This window comes from Eretmochelys imbricata, chromosome 1 (assembly GCF_965152235.1).
Source record: "Eretmochelys imbricata isolate rEreImb1 chromosome 1, rEreImb1.hap1, whole genome shotgun sequence".
Taxonomy (NCBI): Eukaryota; Metazoa; Chordata; order Testudines; family Cheloniidae; genus Eretmochelys; species Eretmochelys imbricata.
In genome coordinates this window covers 222,969,388-222,990,120 of record NC_135572.1, presented here as the reverse complement: position 1 = coordinate 222,990,120, position 20,733 = coordinate 222,969,388, and the positions used below count along the sequence as shown (strand labels likewise).

The following is a 20,733-nucleotide window of genomic DNA, read 5'->3' as shown; positions in this document are numbered from 1 at the left end:
TTCCTTCCTGGAATATGGAGTGGTGCTACTTCCTGAATCTGTCTGTCCAAGAGCTCCTAGGCCTCTCAGGTGCGCCATAGTGTTTGCACCTGTCCTTCCAAACAAACAATATTTTGTTTCAGGACAGCCACTTTATTCTTCATACATAGGAAGACCCTTCTGGTTTTAGGCTGGAAAGAATGGCACATCCAATCACAGTCACTGGTTTATCACTGGCATCATGGTATTGAGCAAAGAACTGTACCTAAAAGGAAACCTCGCACAGGTTTCTCCTATAGACCCGCTCCAAAACTCTCCTGTTTGCTGCTTCTGTTCAACTGCTCCGGAGTTCATCTGACAACTGATCAATATACAAAGCCTCTCTGCTCAGCTCCATCCCCTTGCTAACCGAGAGGGATTACCCATTCAGAGACTTCAGACATCAGGGCTGATCAAAGACCCACGGATCCCAGCCACATGGCCCTCATTGAGACAATGCACATTAAACACAATAAACAGACCTGTCTCACCTGACCAGGCAGCCACACGATCCTCACTGAAAAGAAATGGATGGGCCAAACACCCCTCACAAAATCCGTCTAAATGCATGATCTGCAGCTATGCTCTCTGAGACACCCTGGGTGAGGTCAGGGATGGGGGTGCTACCTGGCTGGGGAAAGGCAAAGGGATTTTTAGAGTCAGCAGCACCAGCAACAAGAAGGGAGCTGTATCTGTCCTCTCTTCCAGTGATAAACACATGTTCTGCTCTTACTGAGCTTGTGCTAAAGTCACCATTCCAGGGAATCTCCCCGTTTCTGCAAGCAAACAAAGAGATTGCAAGGTCACACAATGAATCAGTAGATTAAAAACCAAGAAGCTGTTTTCTTTTCTATGTATTTTCAAAAGTGCTTAAGTAAATTAGGCGCATAAGTCCCATTGGCTTTTGGTGGGACTTGTGCTCATAAAAGATGCTTCTGAAAGTCTCATCTTTTGTCACTACTTCGACATTGAAAGGCTTTTGTTTTTATGGTTCTGATTTAGACACTAACAATCACTGTTGTGTGTCACTGAAGCAGAACACAATATCCTTCCTGAGAAGTGCCAGCACACGCACACTAACGTTGCTTTGTGGTCTACCTATGCACTCCCAAGAATTGTCACTGTCTTTCCCCAGCCCCCAGCAGTGTCACACTTTGCCCCCTTATTTAAACTCTCTCTTATCACTGGAACACAGGAACTGTCATACAGGGTAAAGGGCTCTGTTGGGAGAAGGTGCCCTTCATTTTGTCCCCATGAAGGCATGGGAGAGGCTATGGGATGGCAGCATAACCAGCATGCACTGATGAATGTATTGACTCTCTAGGTCGCATTGAGGTCCGTCTGACTGGAGGGGACACTGCCTGCTCAGGACGTGTTGAAGTCAAACATGGAAAATCATGGGAGACAGTCTGCGATTCGCACTTAGATTTCAAAGCTGCTACAGTTATCTGCAATGAATTAGGGTGTGGACAGGCTGTAGCCACGTTGGGAGCAGCTCACTTTGGAGAAGGACTTGATCTGATCTGGAAGGAAGAGTTTCATTGTGTGGGGAATGAGGCTGTCCTTTCAAACTGTCCCAGGATGTCCCATCCTAATGACACATGCTCCCACACTGATGCTGTCAGCATATTGTGTTCAGGTAAGAATTCAAACTGATCACTTTAACATGTCACTAACATGGGCCCGACACATGGGCTACTCAGTCTCTTTTCTCCCACATCCACATATCCCTCCTGTGAACCGAAATCTGAGAAGAGTTTACATGTTTCCATGTTGCTCCAAAGGATTCCTGTCTGCTAGAGGGGGTGGCTCCACTTTCCCACCACCTAGGAGCCAAGTTGTGATGGCGGGAAACTCCATTATCTTTCTCACATTCCTCACTCTATTTCAAGTCGTTCCAATAAATGGGGACAGTTCTATTCACTTTTCTCCTACTACACAGATAGGGTCCCAGGAGAGCTCTGATTCTCCTTATCCTCCACTAGTGATGCATGTTCTCCACTGCTGAGCACTCTCCTCCCTACTCAGATAGATCTGTAAAGGGAGGGGGCAGGCTGTAGTGGTCAGAGCACAGAACCAGAAATCACAAGACCTGGTTTTTATTTCACACTGTGCTGCTGTATTCAATAATGTCCCATGTCTCAATTTCTCCATCTGTAAAATGGAGACAACAATATACCATCTACCTCAGCGAGTGGCTGTGAGGCTTAACCTCATGAGTGTAAAGTGCTTTCAGGCACTTGAATGCATAGTGCTATGAAGAGGCCCGGCGTTATTTTAAACTTACTTGACAGAATTGGAGCAGTTGTGGCTAGTTTTCTGTTATTGCCCTGCAATGGGGGTTGGCTTTGTGCCACCCATTCATACAGATCTCATTATTAGAGACTAGCAGAAAGCCCGTGCTATTGCATGGGTGTAATTTGTAAAGTCATGTGAAGCAGCAGTGACTTCTGGAAACAAATATTAGGCAACAAACACGGAAAGAATATAAATTAAAAACATGTGCATTGCCAAATTGCAATGTACGCACATGTGATACCTTTAGCTCCTATCACCTAACTCAGCATTTCTCAAACTGGGGTCTCCAAGGGTACTCCAGGGGGTCAGCGGGCCCCGCTGATCAACTCCTCTCCCTCCCTTAACTCCTCCCCCTCTTCCAGTACCTCCTTCACGCTGGAGAACAGCTGTTCCCCGGCATGAAGAAGGCGCTGGGAGGGAGGTGGCGGTGCGGGGACCCTGGGTCTGTGCTGCTCCCGGAAGAGGCCAGTACGTCCCTGTGGCATGGGGGCAGGGGGCTAAGGGGGCCGGGGGGTCTCTGCATGGTGCTCCCAGCCCAAGTGCTGACTCTGCAGCTCCCATTGGCCAGGAACTGCAGCCAATGGGAGCTCCGGGGGTGGTGCCTGTGGGCAGGGACAGTGCATGGAGATGCCTTGCCCCTCCTGTCTAGGAGCCACTGACAGACAGATATGCCGGTCTCTTTTGGGAGCTGCCCAAGGTAAGCGCCGCCAGCCCAGAGCCCTCACCCCCTCCCACACTGCTGCTCCTAGAGCCTGCATCCAAACTTCCACCTAGAGCCCGACCCCTCACCCCCTCCCGCACCCAAACTCCCTCCCAGATCCCACACCCCTCACCCCCTCCTGTGCCCAAACTCCCTCCCAGAGCCCACACCCCCTTTTGAACCCCAACCCCCTGCACCAGCCTGGTGAAAGTGAGTGAGGGTGGGGGAGAGTAAGTGATGGAGGGAGGGGGGATGGAGTGAGTGGGGGTGGGCCTTGGAGAGGGGGAGGGGCATGGCCTTGGGGAAGGGAAAAGGAAGGGGGTGGAGCAGCAAGTGCTGAGCAGGTGAGGCTTGGGGGTCTCCAACATTTTTTAAAACAAAATGGGGGTCCTCGCGTCACTAAAGTTTGAGAACTGCTGAAAACTCATATACCCACCTCCCGCTCAGTTGTTTGTTAAATTACTGAGGACATTTGTCAATGTTTTCACAGAATTTTGAACCACACGCTTCATTAATGTTTATAGTGTGTAGCTATTTTCATTCTGAGGTAGACAATGCTTGACAACTTGAATGCCTGACACCTCTGTTTTATTTGAATGTGAAACTTACTTGGTACCAGGTGCTTTTCACCAATCTGAGTATATCACTGTATCGATACCATATTTATTGCCAAAGTATTTTTTCCGCCTAGTCTGTCTTTGGACTTTTTAACTGTCCTCTATTCCCCTGCCAATGTGGGTGTGATAATTTCAGGTTGAAATGTCAACTTCTAATGGACATAAAAAGCACCCCTCTCCCTGGCTGCTCAGCTGGAAAATGCACTTGCCCTCTCCTCATCTGAGATGGGGAACTACCATCCATTCCCTAGTGCTGTCTTCACCCAGCAACACTCCCCTGCCTCCCGGTGCCCGGGGACTTGTCTTCTGCCTGGGTCCTGGCAGGAACACTTTCCCAACTTCACCCTCCCCTGCCTCTTGCTGCCCCAGGACCCTCTCTCTGCTCTAGGGACATACATAAAGGCAGGTCTCAGTGGCAGGGCAGGTCTGTGTCTTCAGCCCCGAAGCTCTCGCACACAGTTCGGCCCAGCCCTGAAAATTGGAGGATCAAAGGAGCTTCTCGCATAATCATACCAGCTCCTCCTGTAGGTACCAAAATCCCATGACTCACGATTAGCTTGCAGGAACCGGAAATATTTCAACACTGCCTTCCTCTCGCTGCTTGGAAGGGAGTCCTCTTCCCTACCACCAACCCCTGGCTGGAGAGCTGCCACCTGATCCCCTACATCTATCACCCCATCACTGTCCTCTGCACTCCCCTCAGTATCCCTTCTCTCCACCACATCCCTTGCACCCCCATGAACCTCCCTCTTGCCCCCACACTGCTGTGCCCTCCACATCCTCTTGCAGCCACATCCTCCTACACCCCATTTCCGGAAACCCCTAAATCTGCCTTTTGCCCTTCAGTGCTCTGTTCCCTTCACTCGCCCCACCGTCCTTTCACAGAGCCTCCGCTGCCTCTTACAGTCCATGGTCCTGTTCAGCCTCCAGATCTATGGCCAGATCTATAGCATGCAGCCATGTTCCCTGTGGACTTCGTTGTCATTGAAAATGGAGGTGACAGACAAGTTTACTTAGGGTGGCCTCACTCCCACATGCTGACAGACTGTAGGGAGATGGTGGCATCTCACTGCCTTCAGCCCCGCTGACAGTAACAGGGGGTGGAGCCATTTGGAGTAAGGAAAGTGTGAGTTGAAAATGGCTTATAACTTACAAGTTGGATGGTAAGTGACTGTGACTCCCCCTGATGATTGAACCTGGTGAAATTCTTAACTGAACCAAAGGAGCTCTAAGCCAGGCTTGTAGCTGTTTCCAGGACTTCATTCTGGCTCAGCAGCTTCAGAGTGACTCACAGACAGAGTGACATTCCTGGAATCTTATTATATATGTAACAAATAATTGTCAGGGCCAAGGTCTTGTCAGGATAGCAATCTAAATGGATGAACTAGAATCAGGGCGGGGCCACCTAGCACGGTGCCTTTCCCAACCAACATCACTGCTAATGGCAGGGCCTGGAAAGGATCTGCACTGCCCACCACCCACTTAGTGCAACACAGCATGGCTGAAAGCCCAGTCCATTGCAAGTGGCCAGCCAGTTAGCCTGTCACTTTGTGAATGAGGAGCCGCGGCTGGCTGGCCATGCTTATGCTGTCAGGTTTGATATTGGAGTGGGCAGAGGTAAATGGAAAACAGAAGGCTCTTTTTATTAAAAAAATAAAGTCCTGGAGAGAGGAGGCCAAGATTGGAGGAGCGGTGCACTTCTGTGCAAGGTGGGGTCGCCACCTCCAAGGAACAGAAAAACTCCCCACTATATGGGGAGGGCCAGATCTCAGGGGAAGTGTGACGGGTCTGTGTGCAGGTCCCAGAGCTAGGGGGAGAGAAGGAAGGTTGCAGTGCTGGGAGCAACCATGGGGAGGGCCCAGCTCTTGGAAATTTATGCAGGACTTGGAGGGATTCAGGTTGGGTGTGGGGTACCACTCTCCCATTGACTAGTGTCTACCCTGGCACACTGCACACATGCAAAGGAGGATGTGGGTGGCAGCTGGGCTGTCGTTGTGTGCTCCCAACCATGACACGTGTAGCCAGAGTGATGAGATTGCTCTGCATCGAAATACATGTGTGCACAGCTAAAAATCCTGGCAACAACAACTCTTCCTCCCCGACCCTGAGCCAATAACACCTTTGGACCAGCAACTGGCATGGCCGCTCAGAAACCAGCCAGATAGTATAAGGTTGTTGGCTTGGAGAGAGGGAGATGTCATCCCCATGGTGCTGATTACTGCAAATTTCTCTGTGTGAGCTTCTATTGATAATAAAGCTTTCACCTCCCCAGCATTGGCTGAAAGCTCCCTCCTTTTGCCCTTCAATGCAGGGATGGATTAAATTTTTGTGGGCTCAGTGCCAAACATATTTGTAGACCCCCCTCCCCCCCGGGGAATGATTGTAAAAGGGGCCGGGGGCAAAAGCAAAATGGGGCGGAAGCTAGGGTTAGTCCTTGGAGCAAGGGAGGGGCCAGGGGTAAACTGCAAGTGCAGCAGGGCTGTGGAGGGTAAACAGGATCCCCCCCACCCCTGCCCACATAGAGTGGGTACCTACCTGGTTCTAACCCATTCTGTTCATCTGTCTCTGCACTGAGCTGCCCCTCCTCCCACATCAGCAGGACAAGTTCTCTTCCAGCCCTCTGGGGTGGGTGTTGGGAGTGGGAGGAGCAGAGGCTAATGTGGTTACTCCTATAACTGGACTTTTAGTTTCCTGTCAGCACTGCTAACCGGACACTCAGGTCCTGTTTTCTACTGGAGTTTCCAGTCTAAAACTGGATACCTGGCAACAGGGCTGCTAGAAAAGCCTGAGGGGGGAGGGGCAAGCAATCATTTTTAAAAGTGAGAGGGCTAAGCCTTAAGCAGATCTGAGCGGGGCAGGTGGGAAGCAAGTGGTGGGTGGGCAAGGGAGTGGAGAGGAACTTGTGAACAGGGCCATGTCTGCTGTACTGCCCAGGTACGTTGGAGACTGTGGGGATCAGTCGACACAGTATTCCCAGCCCAGGTGACGTGACAGCCAGTGGTGGATTTAGAGTTAGTGGGGCCCCCGGCCCTGTGCTCAGCTTCTTTTTTGGGGCCCCTTCTTGGGACCCAGCCAAGAAAAAGAACATTCTATCTTATCTCCCCCTCCCTCCATTTTTCATTCTTTTTTTTTCTTCATCCTCCTCCTATAGGTTAATAGGAAGTAAATGAAAATAAAGTGAGGTACCTTGATTGTTTTTGTAGTCTAACTTATTTTTCCACAGACCACTTGAAAATCGCGGAGGGTCTCGATGGACCACTTAAAGATCTTTCCAAATATTGTTTGTACCGTTAGCTAACTATTGGAAACTGTTTTGGATAAGATAGCTTTATTTAAAAAATGTAAAACAACAATGGGGTGCAGGGTCTGGCCAGGAGCTAGGGTGAGGGAGCAGGATCAGGAGGTTGGGGATGTGAACAGCTCCTGTTTGGTGCGAGGGGTGCAGGTGGGAATGGATGTATGTGCAGGAACTCCCATTTGGTGCTCAGGATGGGGGTAGGGATGTAGGGGGGTGCAGGAATCAGGGCATGGGGTGTGGGGGTCTGGGTATGTGTGAGGGTGCAGGGGGCTGGGGAGTTTTGAGGGAGTGCAGGGGTCAGGACAGAGGGCTGGGGGGGTGGGCTGGTGTTGTGGAGGTGCTCACGGCAGGGGGCTGGAGGGGGTATGCCCCGATTCCACCCCCTTCATCAAGGCCCCGCCCCCACCTCTTTTCCTCCTCTCCCCAAAGTGGCGAGTGGGCTGCGCCTCTACTCCTCCCCCTCCTTCGCACCGGCAAACAGCTGTTCTGCGGCAGTGAGAGGGAGGGGCAGGAATGTAGCATGTTGAGGGAAGAGGCCGGGGAGAAGCTTGGCTGTCGGCGGAGCCTGCTCTGCTGCAGCAGGAGCCTCAGGAGCCGGCAGCATCAAGCTTCTGCTCCCGCAGGAGAGAGCTGGGGGTGAAGAAGAGTGGGCCGAGCCGGGGCCCCTTTGGACCATGGGCCTGGCGCCATGGTAAATCTGGTACTACTTCAATGGTGTGTTTGACTCACTTTGGGTCCGATTCAGCAGTGGCAGCTGAGGGCACTCAGCCGTTCACAGGATCCTCTCAATGCCTTGTGGGATTGTGCCTTGTACTTGGGGAACCCTCCCTAGCTGAACTCAATGCTCTGGAAGGGCCCAGGCTATCCTCGGGCAACTTTAACTCTGCAATAATGAAGTTTTTTGGTGATTTAATTCTACTCAAAATTGCTCTGAGTCCTCAATTCTACCCACCATCTTGAACAGCTCTGCAACTTGGGGCAGGGAGATAGTCACCAGGGCTTGATTTTTAATTGTCATCAGAAAGCCCCAGATTGAGCAACGTTCTGAGCAGAGACTGAGGCAGTTCACAACTCTTAGAGCTACTGTTTCAGTACCTTCAAAGGAAGCCCCAAGCAGCTCTTCACCAAGGGAAATCATCCCCTAGGAGCTGGCAATAACCATTCAGGCTTATCTGCTCTCCAGCTGCAGTCACTGCATTAGGTTTATCTGTATTGAATGGTGGAGGAATATGCTGGAGCAGTTTGGGAGAGCTGTGATGGTAATATGAGGAGATCTGGGGATTAGTTGGAGGAGCATCAGGGAGCTGTGATATGAGGACATCTGGGCCTGAGCATGCCCATGTATGTTATCAGAGGAAAGATGTGTATATAGACCTTGAGGTTCCAGTTTGCATCATTTCAGTACAGAATTGTTTCAGTTGTGTCAGTAGCAGGGTACTGGGTTCATCTTGCCATGAGTATTGTCACTAGGGAGGTGGGACATGAGAGCTGTCTGTGGATTTAATGATGGATAGGGGAAAGTGTAGGTTTAGGTGATATCCTTAGAACTGTGAGCAACCTAAATGTGATGTGATTTTTGGTATAAGTGACCAATTATCACTAAGTCCAGTTTGTCTAGGTGAAAAGATAGAGAGTCCAAGGGGATGGTCTGTGACTCCCATGGTAAAACTGGTACAGTGATCCAGGAGGTTTTCATGTCAAGGTTCCTTCCCCACTCTGAACTCTAGGGTACAGATGTGGGGACCTGCATGAAAACCTCCTAAGTTTACTTTTACCAGCTTAGGTTAAAACTGCCCCAAGGTACAAACTATTTTGCACTTTGCCCTTGGACTTCCACTGCCACCACCAAACGTTTATCTGGGTTTATTGGGAAAACGTTGTTTGTCTTTCCCCCCCAAATCCTCCCAACCCTTGCACCCCACTTCCTGGGGAAGGTTTGGTAAAAATCCTCACCAATTTGCATAGGTGACCACAGACCCAAACCCTTGGATCTTAGAACAATGAAAAAAGCATTCAGTTCTTAAAAAGAACCATTTTAATCGAAGAAACAGTAAAAAGAATCACCTCTGTAAAATCAGGATGGTAAATACCTTACAGGGTAATTAGATTCAAAACATAGAGAATCCCTCTAGGCAAAACCTTAAGTTACAAAAAGACACACAGACAGGAATATTCATTCTATTCAGCACAACTTAATTTCTCAGCCATTTAAAGAAATCATAATCTAACACATACCTAGCTAGATTACTTACTAAGTTCTAAGACTCCATTTCTGTTCTGTCCCCGGCAAAAGCATCACACAGACAGACACAGACCCTTTGTTTTTCTCCCTCCTCCCAGCTTTTGAAAGTATCTTGTCTCTTCATTGGTCATTTTGGTCAGGTGCCAGCGAGGTTACCTTTAGCTTCTTAACCCTTTACAGATGAAAGGATTTTTCCTCTGGCCAGGCGGGATTTTAAAGATGATTACCCTTCCCTTGACATTTATGACAGTTCTTCATTTGCATTCCACAAGTCTTCTTTTTTAATGAGATGTTCTCAGCTGAAAGAGAGTACCCGAGGGAGGTGAATTCAGCCTGAAACAATATCCCTGAGATGTGTGAACTGCTCCGTTCCTGTCTGTGGGTGTTCCCTTCCCCCATCCCCAGTTCAGGAGAGTTTTGATATGTGTCAAAGATAACCATTCCCAGCTCCTCACCCCATCTCAGCGGTGTGATCTTGGAAGGGGTGAAAGAAACATAGAAGACTTACTGGTATGGGGCCCGGCTCCGGGCACCCGGAAGGGGCGGGGCCTTGGGTGAAGTGGGGGGCTGAGGGTCAGCCTCCCCCAACCAACCTATCTGCGCTGCCTGGCCCATGCCTCCCGGGGCTCTGGTGGCAATTTTAAAAGGGCCTGGGGCTCTGGCAGTAGCAGCAGCCGGGAGCCCCCGGCCCTTTTAAATCACTGGGCCGCAGGGCAGCTGCCCCTTTTACCTTCTCCCTCCCCTATCGTGGCTGCCGGTGGAGTGGGGAGGGGGCAGGCAAAAGGGGCAGTGACGTTAAAGCCGTGGAAGCGCTTTAACGTTGGCTGCGTATGGGCTGGTACTGGCGGCCACTTCTTACCAGTATGCCGTACCAGCCTACTTTCACCCCTGGATCTTGGTGCATGCTCCAAGCATGCCTGTTCTAAGCTCCCCACCCAGAGGGGCAGGGCTTCCATAGATCATGGCTTCCATTGGCAGGGGAGGGAGATGAGCCCAGACACCCCGAAAGGAAAGATTCCTCCAGAACCTGGCTTACATGAGGGGGCCAGGAAGGGGGTCAAACCCCCATGGATAAGCAGGGCTCCCCAGATCCTGGCGCACCCATGGGGGCAGGTAGTGTAGCTCAAGCACCACTAAGGGTCAAGGACCCCTAGATCCCAGCTCATGGGGGGGGAGAGAAGTGGGGCTCAGACTCCCACAGTGATGCAAGTCCTCTCCAGAACCTGGCTCATATGGGGTTTGGGGCAGGGCCAGAGATGGGTTGGGGGTCCCCAAATCATGGTACACACACAGAGGAGGGAACTGTGGGGCTGACAGGTGCCCCTGCCCCTATTCACCACCAGTCCTGCATCACTCACCACCACATCCACCTTCCCAGCATCCCACCCCTCCCCTCCACTCCCATTCCCTCAGTCCCCATCCCCTCTGTGATGGGTCCCACCCCTCTCGGGGTGCCATCTGGAACTGGGGTATCACTGAGCCCACCTCACCCCCAAGTCTGGGCTCCCTTTACTCTGTACTGCTGTGACCAGCCTGTCAAGCCCTCTCACAGGCTCCAGCACAGATACAGGTAGGGACACACCCAGCTGCAGCTTCACACAGATGCTGAGATCAGCTCTGCATGGGAAGGCTCAGCTAAAGAACTGCCCAGTTACTCAAGTGCACACCCCTTTCCGGAGGGTAAACCCCAAATTATACTGTCATGCGCTGCACAGAGAACTTTACAGCATAAGCTCATGAAATTTGCCCCCTCCCTGAATGTGGAGGAAGACATGCAACAGCTTTTTGCCCCCAGTTATGAATTCCACACTCTGGTTTTAAACAAAAAACCCCAAATCTATTTACTACAAAATATAGATGTTTAGTTATTATAAGGGATAGCAAACAGATCAAAGCAGATTACCAAGCAAATAAAACAAAAACACAATCTGAGCTAAATATACTAATGAAACTGGTTATAAGTAGCAAATTCTCACCCTAAGTGTTGTTTTAGGGTGACAGATTGCAGATTCGTGTAGGCAAACTGCACTTGCTAGCAGCTTGAAACTCCAGATATTCCTTTCACAGGCTAGAAAACCCTCTAGTCTGGGCCCAATGTTCCCCCCCTCCCCCTGTCCCGCAGTCCAGTCTTTTATTTCTCAGGTGTTTTCAGCAGTCTTCTTTCTTGGATGGGGAGTCAGAGAAGGATGAAGCCTGATGATGTCACTCCCCTGCCTTAAATGTTTTTTTGTATATGGCGGGAACCCTTTGTCTCCCAGTTTAATTCCCATGCACAGTCAATGGAAAAAAACTCTAGTATTATCACAGAGTCCAGTATCAGGTGACATGGTCCCATCTTTCTCTAGGGCCACAGGAGCCATGAGACAGGGAAGGCTCCCCAGTGGGAGTTTAGTATCTTCCAAGGCCTATTGTACTTTCTAATGGCCCTTTCCAGCCAGTCATCTAGACTGATTGCATTCTGTCTAGTGGGAGTTCCCAGGTGTAAACACATTTGTAATAGATCCATAGACCATATGCCTATCATCAGATATGAAAATGATACATGCATACAAATATGATAATCATATTCAGTAAATCATAACCTTTCCAATGATACCTTGCATAAAATACATCTTAGTTATGTCACAATCATAGCATAACCTGTTTCTTCACATGACGTGTGTGTGATATCCTGGGGACAGTCCCTTCAGACTCATGACCAGCCAAAGAAGAGACTGACCCCACCCACAGAGAATCCATCCCAGGTGTGACCCTGACCTTAAAGTGGTACATGACCCCTCACCGAGGGAAGATATTGGCAATAATGCCTGCACTGTAAGAGCTTGATGATCAAGACTGAGCATCCTGATTTAACAAAGTGCCCAGTAAACTGGGAAATAATTATCCCAAGTCACTGGGGCTCCTACATCACATCTTTGTTGACAATTGTGCAAGAGAAATGTTCCTCTGATCTCCCTTTTCCTTCTTCTCAGGGTACGGCGGGTACAGGCTGGCAAACGGCAGCACAGGGTGTTCGGGGAGAGTGGAGCTTCGCCATGGAGGCACCTGGGGAGCCCTCTGTGACTCCCAGTGGGATTTGCAGGCTGCTCACACCCTCTGCCAGCAGTTTGACTGTGGATTCGCCCTGTCGATGCCAGCCAGGGAGCTCTTTGGCACAGGAGACGGCCCTGTCTGGAACGGCACGTTTGGCTGCGAGAGGAATGAATCCCGCCTGAGAGACTGTCCTGTTACTGCACTGGGCACAACTGAGTGTCCCCCTGGGAGTGAAGCCAGCATGATGTGTTCAGGTGAGCAGGTGCAGGGGGAAAGAAAAGGATTGGGGATTGGGGAACATCCTCAGCCAGATCTTCACAGTGTATCAATCTGCCAAGCTCCATTGGGCTCAGTGAGGCTATGCCGATTTACACCAGGTGGGGACCTGGCCCAGGATATTGGCCCCTTGTCCGTGCACCAGCCAAGTCTGCTGGAACAGATCCCTCTGTGAAATACTTGTGGTGCCTTGAGAATGGAATATAACAAGGAAGCCAAATTCTGGTCCCTGGTCCTCCCTTTGCACTAACTGACGTGGATCAAGTATCAGTTTGTGAATGTGCAGGTGTAGAATAGTCCCACAGCCCCCACAGGGTAACTGCCAGCATTGATCACGAGCAACAATCCCTTCCTGTTCCCCACTCCCCTCCCTGCCATGGCCGTTAACACTGATCACTGCACCTCCTCGACACTCACTTTCCCTTGTGCTCAGGGTGCCTGGGCGGCAGGTTAGTGAACGGCACCGAGTGCTCCGGGAGAGTGGAGATCCAACATGGAGACACATGGGGAAGCCTCTGTGCCTCCCACTGGGATTTGCAAGATGCCAACGTCCTCTGCCATCAGCTGAACTGTGGATATGCTATGTCGATCCGGGGAGGAGCCCATTTTGGAGAAGGGAGCGGACCCGTATGGAGTGACGCTTTTCATTGTGAAGGGACTGAATCCTGTCTGTGGGATTGTTTTCGCATGGCCTTGGGAAACCCAGCCTGCTCCCCCAGAGACACGGCCAGGGTTACTTGCTCAGGTAAGTTTAATACAGACGTGTGTATGTTAGTTACAGTGCAATGTACTGCCCAGATTAGGATCATCATGAGTAGTCCCATTGACTACAGTACTCAAGTTAAGTAGGGGTATCGGAGTGTTGCTCTCTTTGTTTAGGTTCCCCAGATCAGAGACACCTCCAGGTGCAGTGAGGGGTGCCGAGGTGGATCCTAGCACGAGGCTAGAGTGAACCGGAGAGAATGGCTCTGTGCTATAAACCTGGGGTTTGTGATTCACAGATTCCCTCAGTCCCAGCAGGGCTGACTCAGCCCTTCATCAGGTTGAGGTTGGTGTTGCAGAAGCAACCTATACACAGAGATCTCATCCAAGCTGTGGGCCCATTACAATCCCATTTCACTCTCTGGAAAAGTAGGTGTTTGCCGTGGTGTTCCTGGCCAAAATGCTTCCCCCGTTGCCCATCCCGGGTTGTGTGCTGGTGGGCTGCAGCCCTCAGCTGCAGAGCTTGCTTAGTGGGTGTGTATGTTTATAGATCATTAATTCCCCACAAGACTTCATAGAAATAGTCATTTCTTTGTGAAAGATCCTGGTTTTCAGGAAAGCGTTCAAATGGCTCCAGAGCTTGGCTCCTGAGCCAGCTGGGAACTTTCACAAAGATCCTGCTCTGAGTGAGAGCAGCTGGTGCTTTGATTAAGATCCTCTTCTACACTGCAACACAAACACTGCAGGGGTCCTTTTCCCTGCAGGCTTCTCCAAAGATCTTCAAAGGCTTCCCCATGCCACACCAGAGAACTGCAGTAGCTGATAGATGGGAAGTCGTCTGATGGCTATCCATAGTGGCTTTGGCCCAGATTTTTACAGCTGTTTCGCTGTTGCTCCATTCAGCATGGCAATGCCTAACTGGTTTAAGAGCCTACATTTCATTTTCAGTAAGGATTTAGGCACTTAGCAGCCTTCATCAGTGAGATCAATAGGAGTCACATCCCTGAGTGACATAACCATGCCAACCTCACCCCCAGTGTAGACAACAACAGAAGAATTCTTCCATTGATCTAGCTACCACCACTTGGAAAGATGGATTATCTACAGCAATAGTAAAACCCCTTCTGTCACTGAAGGAAGCATCTACACTACAGTGGCATAGCTGCAGTGATGTTCTGTGTCACTGTAGCGCCCATAGTGTAGACATGGCCTTAGTAAAGCATTTAATGCACACAGAAAACATTGTAAATAGTATTTGGAATACTATGAATAACTTTTAAACAAAAGCTATTAGACAGTAAATCTTCCGGTTCTCCTTATACAGACTTTCCCCCTATTGTTTCTGTTACTACTTCACATGTTCTATACTCCAGCATACACATCCAAACACATTCCCCACTGATCTTCTCTTAGAGATGATTTCTCAGGCTTTGCAGTGTGGTTGGGACATGTAGTGGGTCTTCAGAGCTTGAGAAATGGCAGTACCTCAGCCGTTTCAAACACTTTAGAACTTGGTGAGCAATGAAACAGTCTGGGGATCTTAGCAGCTAGCAGCGCTCCAGCCCTAGGCTTGGGTTAAGAGTTGACTGGGTCTCTCAGTTGCTGGTGAAACAGAAATCTGTAGCCTGTATTCAATGTGGTACCAGGATTGGAAGCAGCCTCTACAATATCTGTTCCCTGGATCTCTGTAAGGCTCTCACTCCATAGAGCAGTCTTCTCCCCATAAGCCCAGCTAAGTCAGGCAAGAATTCACAAATCCTCACCTCACTAAGTGCTGCCCCGTTCTCTCTCTTTAACTGAGACAGAATCTCAGTTTAGAGCAGTCAGCTGATAGCTAAATGTAAATTCCATAGTCTCTGTGGTCTTCACAGCAACAAATACTGCCCCAGCTCTCCCTCTACGTCCATAGACCACACCATGGTGCACCAAACATTATCTCAATGGAGGGCTTCCCTAGCAAATAAAGGACATAGCACTGCTCTGTATCCACGGTGGTACAGGGGTTGGGACCAGCCCTCACAGCAGACATCTCTCAGTGCTGCATCTATCAGACACTGAGTCCACAGGGCTGTCTTCGACATGATATATGATATATATATGATGTCAACATGTGTTGACCCAGCTACATCATTCAGGGGTGTGAAAAATCCACACCCCTGAGTAACATAGTTAATCCAACCTACCCTGCCCCCCACCCCCAGTGTAGACAGCACTAGGTAGACAGAAGAATTCTTCTGTCAAGCTCGCTACCACCTCTCAGGGAGGTGGATGAACTATAGCAATGGGAGAACCCCTCCGGTCAGCATAGGTAGGGTCTACACTAAAGGGCTACAGAGGTACAGCTGCAGCTGTGCCCTTGTAGCCTTTCAAGCGTATAAAAGCCCTTCAACTCCTGTATTTATAACCTTCCCCCCCAAACCCTGCACTCTAGCTCTGCCCTCAGAGGGTGACTAGGGTGTGGGGTTGCCCATAACGTAACAGAGGCCCAGAGTATCCAGATAAAATCTATGTCCCCTCCCCATGGCATCTTTCGCTTCCTGTCAAAGAAAAATAAAGTCAAATGCTGCAGTACAAGGAATGTGGGCCACACTGACACAGATTCTGTGTGGGAAGTAAGGTGAGATTATACTGGGCTGAATTCTTACTAACCCTAAGAGCTCATTTACACCTGCTCAGAGTGTAGGAGCCTTAACGTGAGAATCAGACCATACATAACTTTTATAAAAAACAGAGTAGTTGAATCCCTGTCTTAAGTGCAATATTAATTTCATCGTTAAATATGGAGTCACTACTGTCCTCTGTATGTATATTCTTATAACTATTTATATATTTAGGAAGATTTGACAGGTTTGCAGATCATATTTTGGGAGCACTTTGGCTCCTTTGAAATGTAAGGTGCCACATACTGTATAAATCTCCATTGCCCAGAGGTCACTCACCTCTCCAAACATCATCTCCAGCCAAGCCAATAGCTAGAGTTCATGAGAAAGGTAACTCAAGTGTCCACAGTTGCAGACCTGGCCTGGAAAAACCCTGCTGAGTGCGGAAAAGCCTTTATTGTGTTAGCTCCTTATGAGTTTGGAGCTGACGTGGTGATTGCAGGTCACCAATGTACACTGAACGGGGACAAACAGGGCAGAGTTTTCTTTAAAGGAGCCATGTGTCCTGACAGTCTGGGTCTGGGAATTGCAACAGGGAAGTGGGGTGCTTGGTGCGCTCATTGCAGGCCAATCCCTAGACTCCTGTTGTGAATCACAGCTACCTCACAGCGCTGACGCTATCAGTGTGTTGAATGATCACTGAGCACTTTTGCACAGACCATTTTGGAAACCAGGGGCCTGATCTGCCAGGTGTTCCTGAGCACTCTCCACTCACATTGACTCCTTAGGGAGGTGAGAGCGCTCCACATCGTGCAAGATCCGATCTCAGAGCTGGGGAATTCTTTCCTTCCATCACCTCCTGCATTTCTGAGTAGACAGACAAATGAAACCCTTGAGAGAGGTTGTTCCCTGTATCACTGCACAGAGGTGAGGGTTACCTCCCACACGGCACAGAAACCTGTGTTTCACATCACATCTGTGTATTATTTCTCATGCAGTACCAACAGGGAGTGTTATTCAGCATATTTTGTGTCTCTGTGAGCCCAGGTCATTCTGAGGCACTCAGACTCTTGAATGGAGAGAGCCGGTGCGATGGGAGAGTTGAGATTTCCCTCCGTGGTGCGTGGGGCAGAGTGCTGGATGACCAGTGGGACATGGACGATGCCAGCGTGGTGTGCAGGGAGCTCCAGTGCGGAGACGCTGAGAAAGCTTATAACCCCCCTAAGTCTGAGCGAGGAACGGGCCCTGTGGGGCTGAAAAGTGTCCGATGTGGAGGAAATGAGACTCGTCTGACTCTCTGTGACAGCTCCACGTCTGAGACAGTCCAGGCAGGAATTGCTGAGGACGTTGGTGTTGTTTGCTCAGGTGACTTAGTGTGAAAATCTTATAAATATCCTGTCCTTGTTCAATGGGAACATGACCCACCCCAGGGCCTGCCTCCACCCCACCTTGTGCTGTGATCTCGGCAGTCCTTGAAATGATGTGGATCTGGGACCCATTTATAGTAAAAATATATTATATGCAGAACAAAGCATAGCCATGGTATAGGGTTAATGCACTATAACAACCTCTCTCTCTCTCTCTCTCTCTCTTATATTTTTAAGTAATAGAGATGTTCAAAGATTTCATCAAAACTTTTTTCCTGTGAAAAATCTTCACAATAAGATTAAAAATTTTCACACAATGTCTGTTTTCCTTGAAAATGTTCAGATTTTTGTTGAAAAACTTGGGCTGTCGATTAGCCACAGTTAACTCACATATTTAACTCAAAAAATTAATAGAGATTAAAACAATTAATCATGATTAATCGCAGTTTTAATCGCATGGTTAAACAATAGAAACCAATTGAAATTTATTACATATTTTTGGATGTTTTTCTACATTTAAAAATATATTTATTTCAATTACAATACAGAATAGAAAGTATACAGTACTCACTTTATATAAATATTTATATTAAAATATTTGCACTGTAAAAATGATAAACAAAAGAAATAGTATTTTTCAATTCATCTCATCCAAGTACTATAGTGCAGTCTCTTTATCGTCAAACTGCAACTTACAAATGTAGATTTTTTTTTTAACATAACTGCACTCAAAAACAAAACAATATAAACTTTAGAGCCTACAAGTCCACTCAGTCCTACTTTTTGTTCAGCCAGTCACTAAGAGAAACAAGTTTGTTTTCATTTACTGGAGATAATGCTGCCTGCTTCTTATTTATAATGTCACCTGAAAGTGAGAACAGGCGTTTGCATGGCACTTTTGTAGACAGCATTGCAAGGTATTTACATGCCAGATACGCTAAATATTTATATGCCCCATCATGCTTCAGTCACCATTCCAGAGGACATGCTTCCATACTGATGACGCTCGTTAAAAAATACTGTGTTAATTAAATTTGTGACTGAATTCCTTGGGGGAGAATTGTTTGTCTCCTGCTCTGTTTTACCTGCATTCTGCCATATATTTCATGTTATAGCAGTCTCGGATGATGACCCAACACATGTTGTTTATTTTAAGAACATTTTCACTGCAGATTTGACAAAATGCAAAGAAGGTACCAATATGAGATTTCTAATAAAAGCTACAGCACTCGACCCAAGGTTTAAGAATCTGAGGTGCCTTCCAAAATCTGAGAGGGACAAGGTATGGAGCATGCTTTCAGAAGTCTTAAAAGAGTAACACTCTGATGTGGAAACTGCAGAACCCGAAGCACCAAAAAAGAAAATCAACCTTCTGCTGGTGGCATTTGACTCAGATGATGAAAATGAACAAGCGTTGTCCACACTGCTTTGGATTGTTATTGAGCAGAACCTGTCATCAGCTTGGACACATGTCCTCTGGAATAGTGGTTGAAGCATGAAGGAACTTATGACTCTTCAGCGACTCTGGCACGTAAATATTTTGCGATGCTGGCTACAAGAGTGCCAGGCAAATACCTGTTCTCATTTTCAGATGACTTTGTAAATAAGAAGCTGGCAGCATTATCTCCTGCAAATGTAAACAAACTTGTTTGTCCGAGCGATTGGCTGAACAAGAAGTAGGACTGAGTGGACTTGTAGGCTCTAATGTTTCATATTGTTTTATTTTTGAATGCAGGTTTTTTTTGTACATAAATCTACATTTGTAAGTTCAACTATCATAATAAAGAGATTGCACTTCATTACTTGTATTAAGTGAATTGAAAAATTCATTTATTTTGGTTTTTACAGTTCAGATATTTGGAATAAAAAAATAAATATAAAGTGAGCACTGTAGACTTTCTATTCTGTGCTGTAATTGAAATCAATATATTTGAAAATGTAGAAAACATCCAAAATATTTAAATAAATGGTATTCTATTGTTGTTTAACAGAATGATTAATCCCAATTAATTTTTTTAATCACTTGACAGCACTATGGAAAATGCAAATTTATTTACAGAACATGAAAAATATTCACGGCCATTCATATTTGTGGGGAAAAGGATGACTTTCCAAGCAGCTCTAGTGTATGTAGTGGCTTCTTTATTTTAAAGTCTTAAAAAACCTGCTGTCTTGACTCAGAAAACAATAGTAAGAAAAGGAAGTCATATGCAACCTGTTTTGACCAAGGCTGCCATGGATAGTGGCTCTGGGCTAGATCCCCGAAGGGACTTGGGTGTTGCAAGGGCTGACTCCAAGGTGCCTTGCCATCAAATGGGATCCTCAGACATGAGTCACGCACCCAGCTCCACGTACAATGCATGGGGAGAGTTAGGCACCAGAAGCCAGAAAGCTGAATAGGGAACCACCTAAATTTGTCAGCAGTGAAATGCCAAGGAAGGGAGTAGGGCCTAGATATACAAAGTTATTTGGATGCCAAACTGCCATTGATCTATGCCTCAGGCCCCTGACATACAGTCAGAGGTAGGCACCTATCTCTGCTCAGGAATCTTAGTCATGAACCCACTCCTGGAGCTAGGCACATAAGCCAGGTCAGCTCTCTCTCTCATCTCCCCATTTTACACATGACCCAGTGGTTAAAGCACTCAACTGGGAGGTGGGAAATGCACATTCAATTCCTGCTCTGCCTGATTTGGAGCAGGGACATGAACACAGGGGAGTGCCCTAGTCACTATAGACTATGCTGGGGTGGGTCTCTCCTGCTGGAAATGTTCCACTTTGTACAAATAATCAGTCACTGAATCAAAAAAAAAGCTAGAGATTGATTCTAGCTGGTGGCCCGGGCACTCGCCTGGGATGTGGGAGGGTCAAGTCCCTGCTTCAATAAATATGTAATGATTTATTTATTAAGAGGCAGTTCGGAATCTATGTACCTTTGTGGATCTAACTCTCTGTCACTTAGGAAACACATCAAAGTTGCTGTTATAATGTGACCTTGTTAAGTCCTAATCTATAACTGTGCAATTTTTCTTCATTTAAAGGAAAAGAAGGAAAAAGGAAACCTTGATGAGATTTTTTTTTCATTGTTCTTGGTTGTACATGACTATTGTACAAGATAATTCTTTTGTTCTTTTTGCTGGTATATGATTAACATTAAGGTTCCACAGTAAAGGTAAACAAGTAACATATTTTAACTATGTCCCTATATCATGCACTGTATGTTACTGCACTGATATTTTTCATGCCCATTCCAACTGCAGGGTAACTACAGCACATTAAGGGCCTATTTCCATTCCCACTGTGTCAGTGGGAGATTCACCGTTGATTTCAGCAGGGTAGAATTGGGCCCTAAGCGTCTGGGACTTGATTGGAGACACATGGAGCCCATTTGCCCATCTTCCCCTTTATCTGTAAAATAAATTGGTACCACTTTTCTCTAATGTTCTGGTACCGCCTGTCATGCTGTCTGGAGTGGCTCACCACTGTAAGAGACTATTTCAGGGCAGACTCAAAAAACAAGGGCAGATACCCCAAACTGGAGGTGTGTTCTATCATTAGATTTCACCAAGTCAGTGACAAACA

General features: G+C 47.8%; 1 protein-coding gene across 1 annotated transcript in view; it reads left to right on the top strand.

Moving 5' to 3' along the window:
• LOC144269783 (scavenger receptor cysteine-rich type 1 protein M130-like) overlaps nucleotides 1-20,733 on the top strand; it is a 75,610-nt gene that overhangs the window by 33,239 nt on the left and 21,638 nt on the right. Inside the window, exons 4-7 of the mRNA XM_077825632.1 lie at nucleotides 1,343-1,657; nucleotides 12,146-12,460; nucleotides 12,916-13,227; nucleotides 16,832-17,149. Of these exons, the coding sequence (XP_077681758.1) occupies nucleotides 1,343-1,657; nucleotides 12,146-12,460; nucleotides 12,916-13,227; nucleotides 16,832-17,149 (1,260 nt within the window). The remainder of the gene's footprint in view (nucleotides 1-1,342; nucleotides 1,658-12,145; nucleotides 12,461-12,915; nucleotides 13,228-16,831; nucleotides 17,150-20,733) is intronic.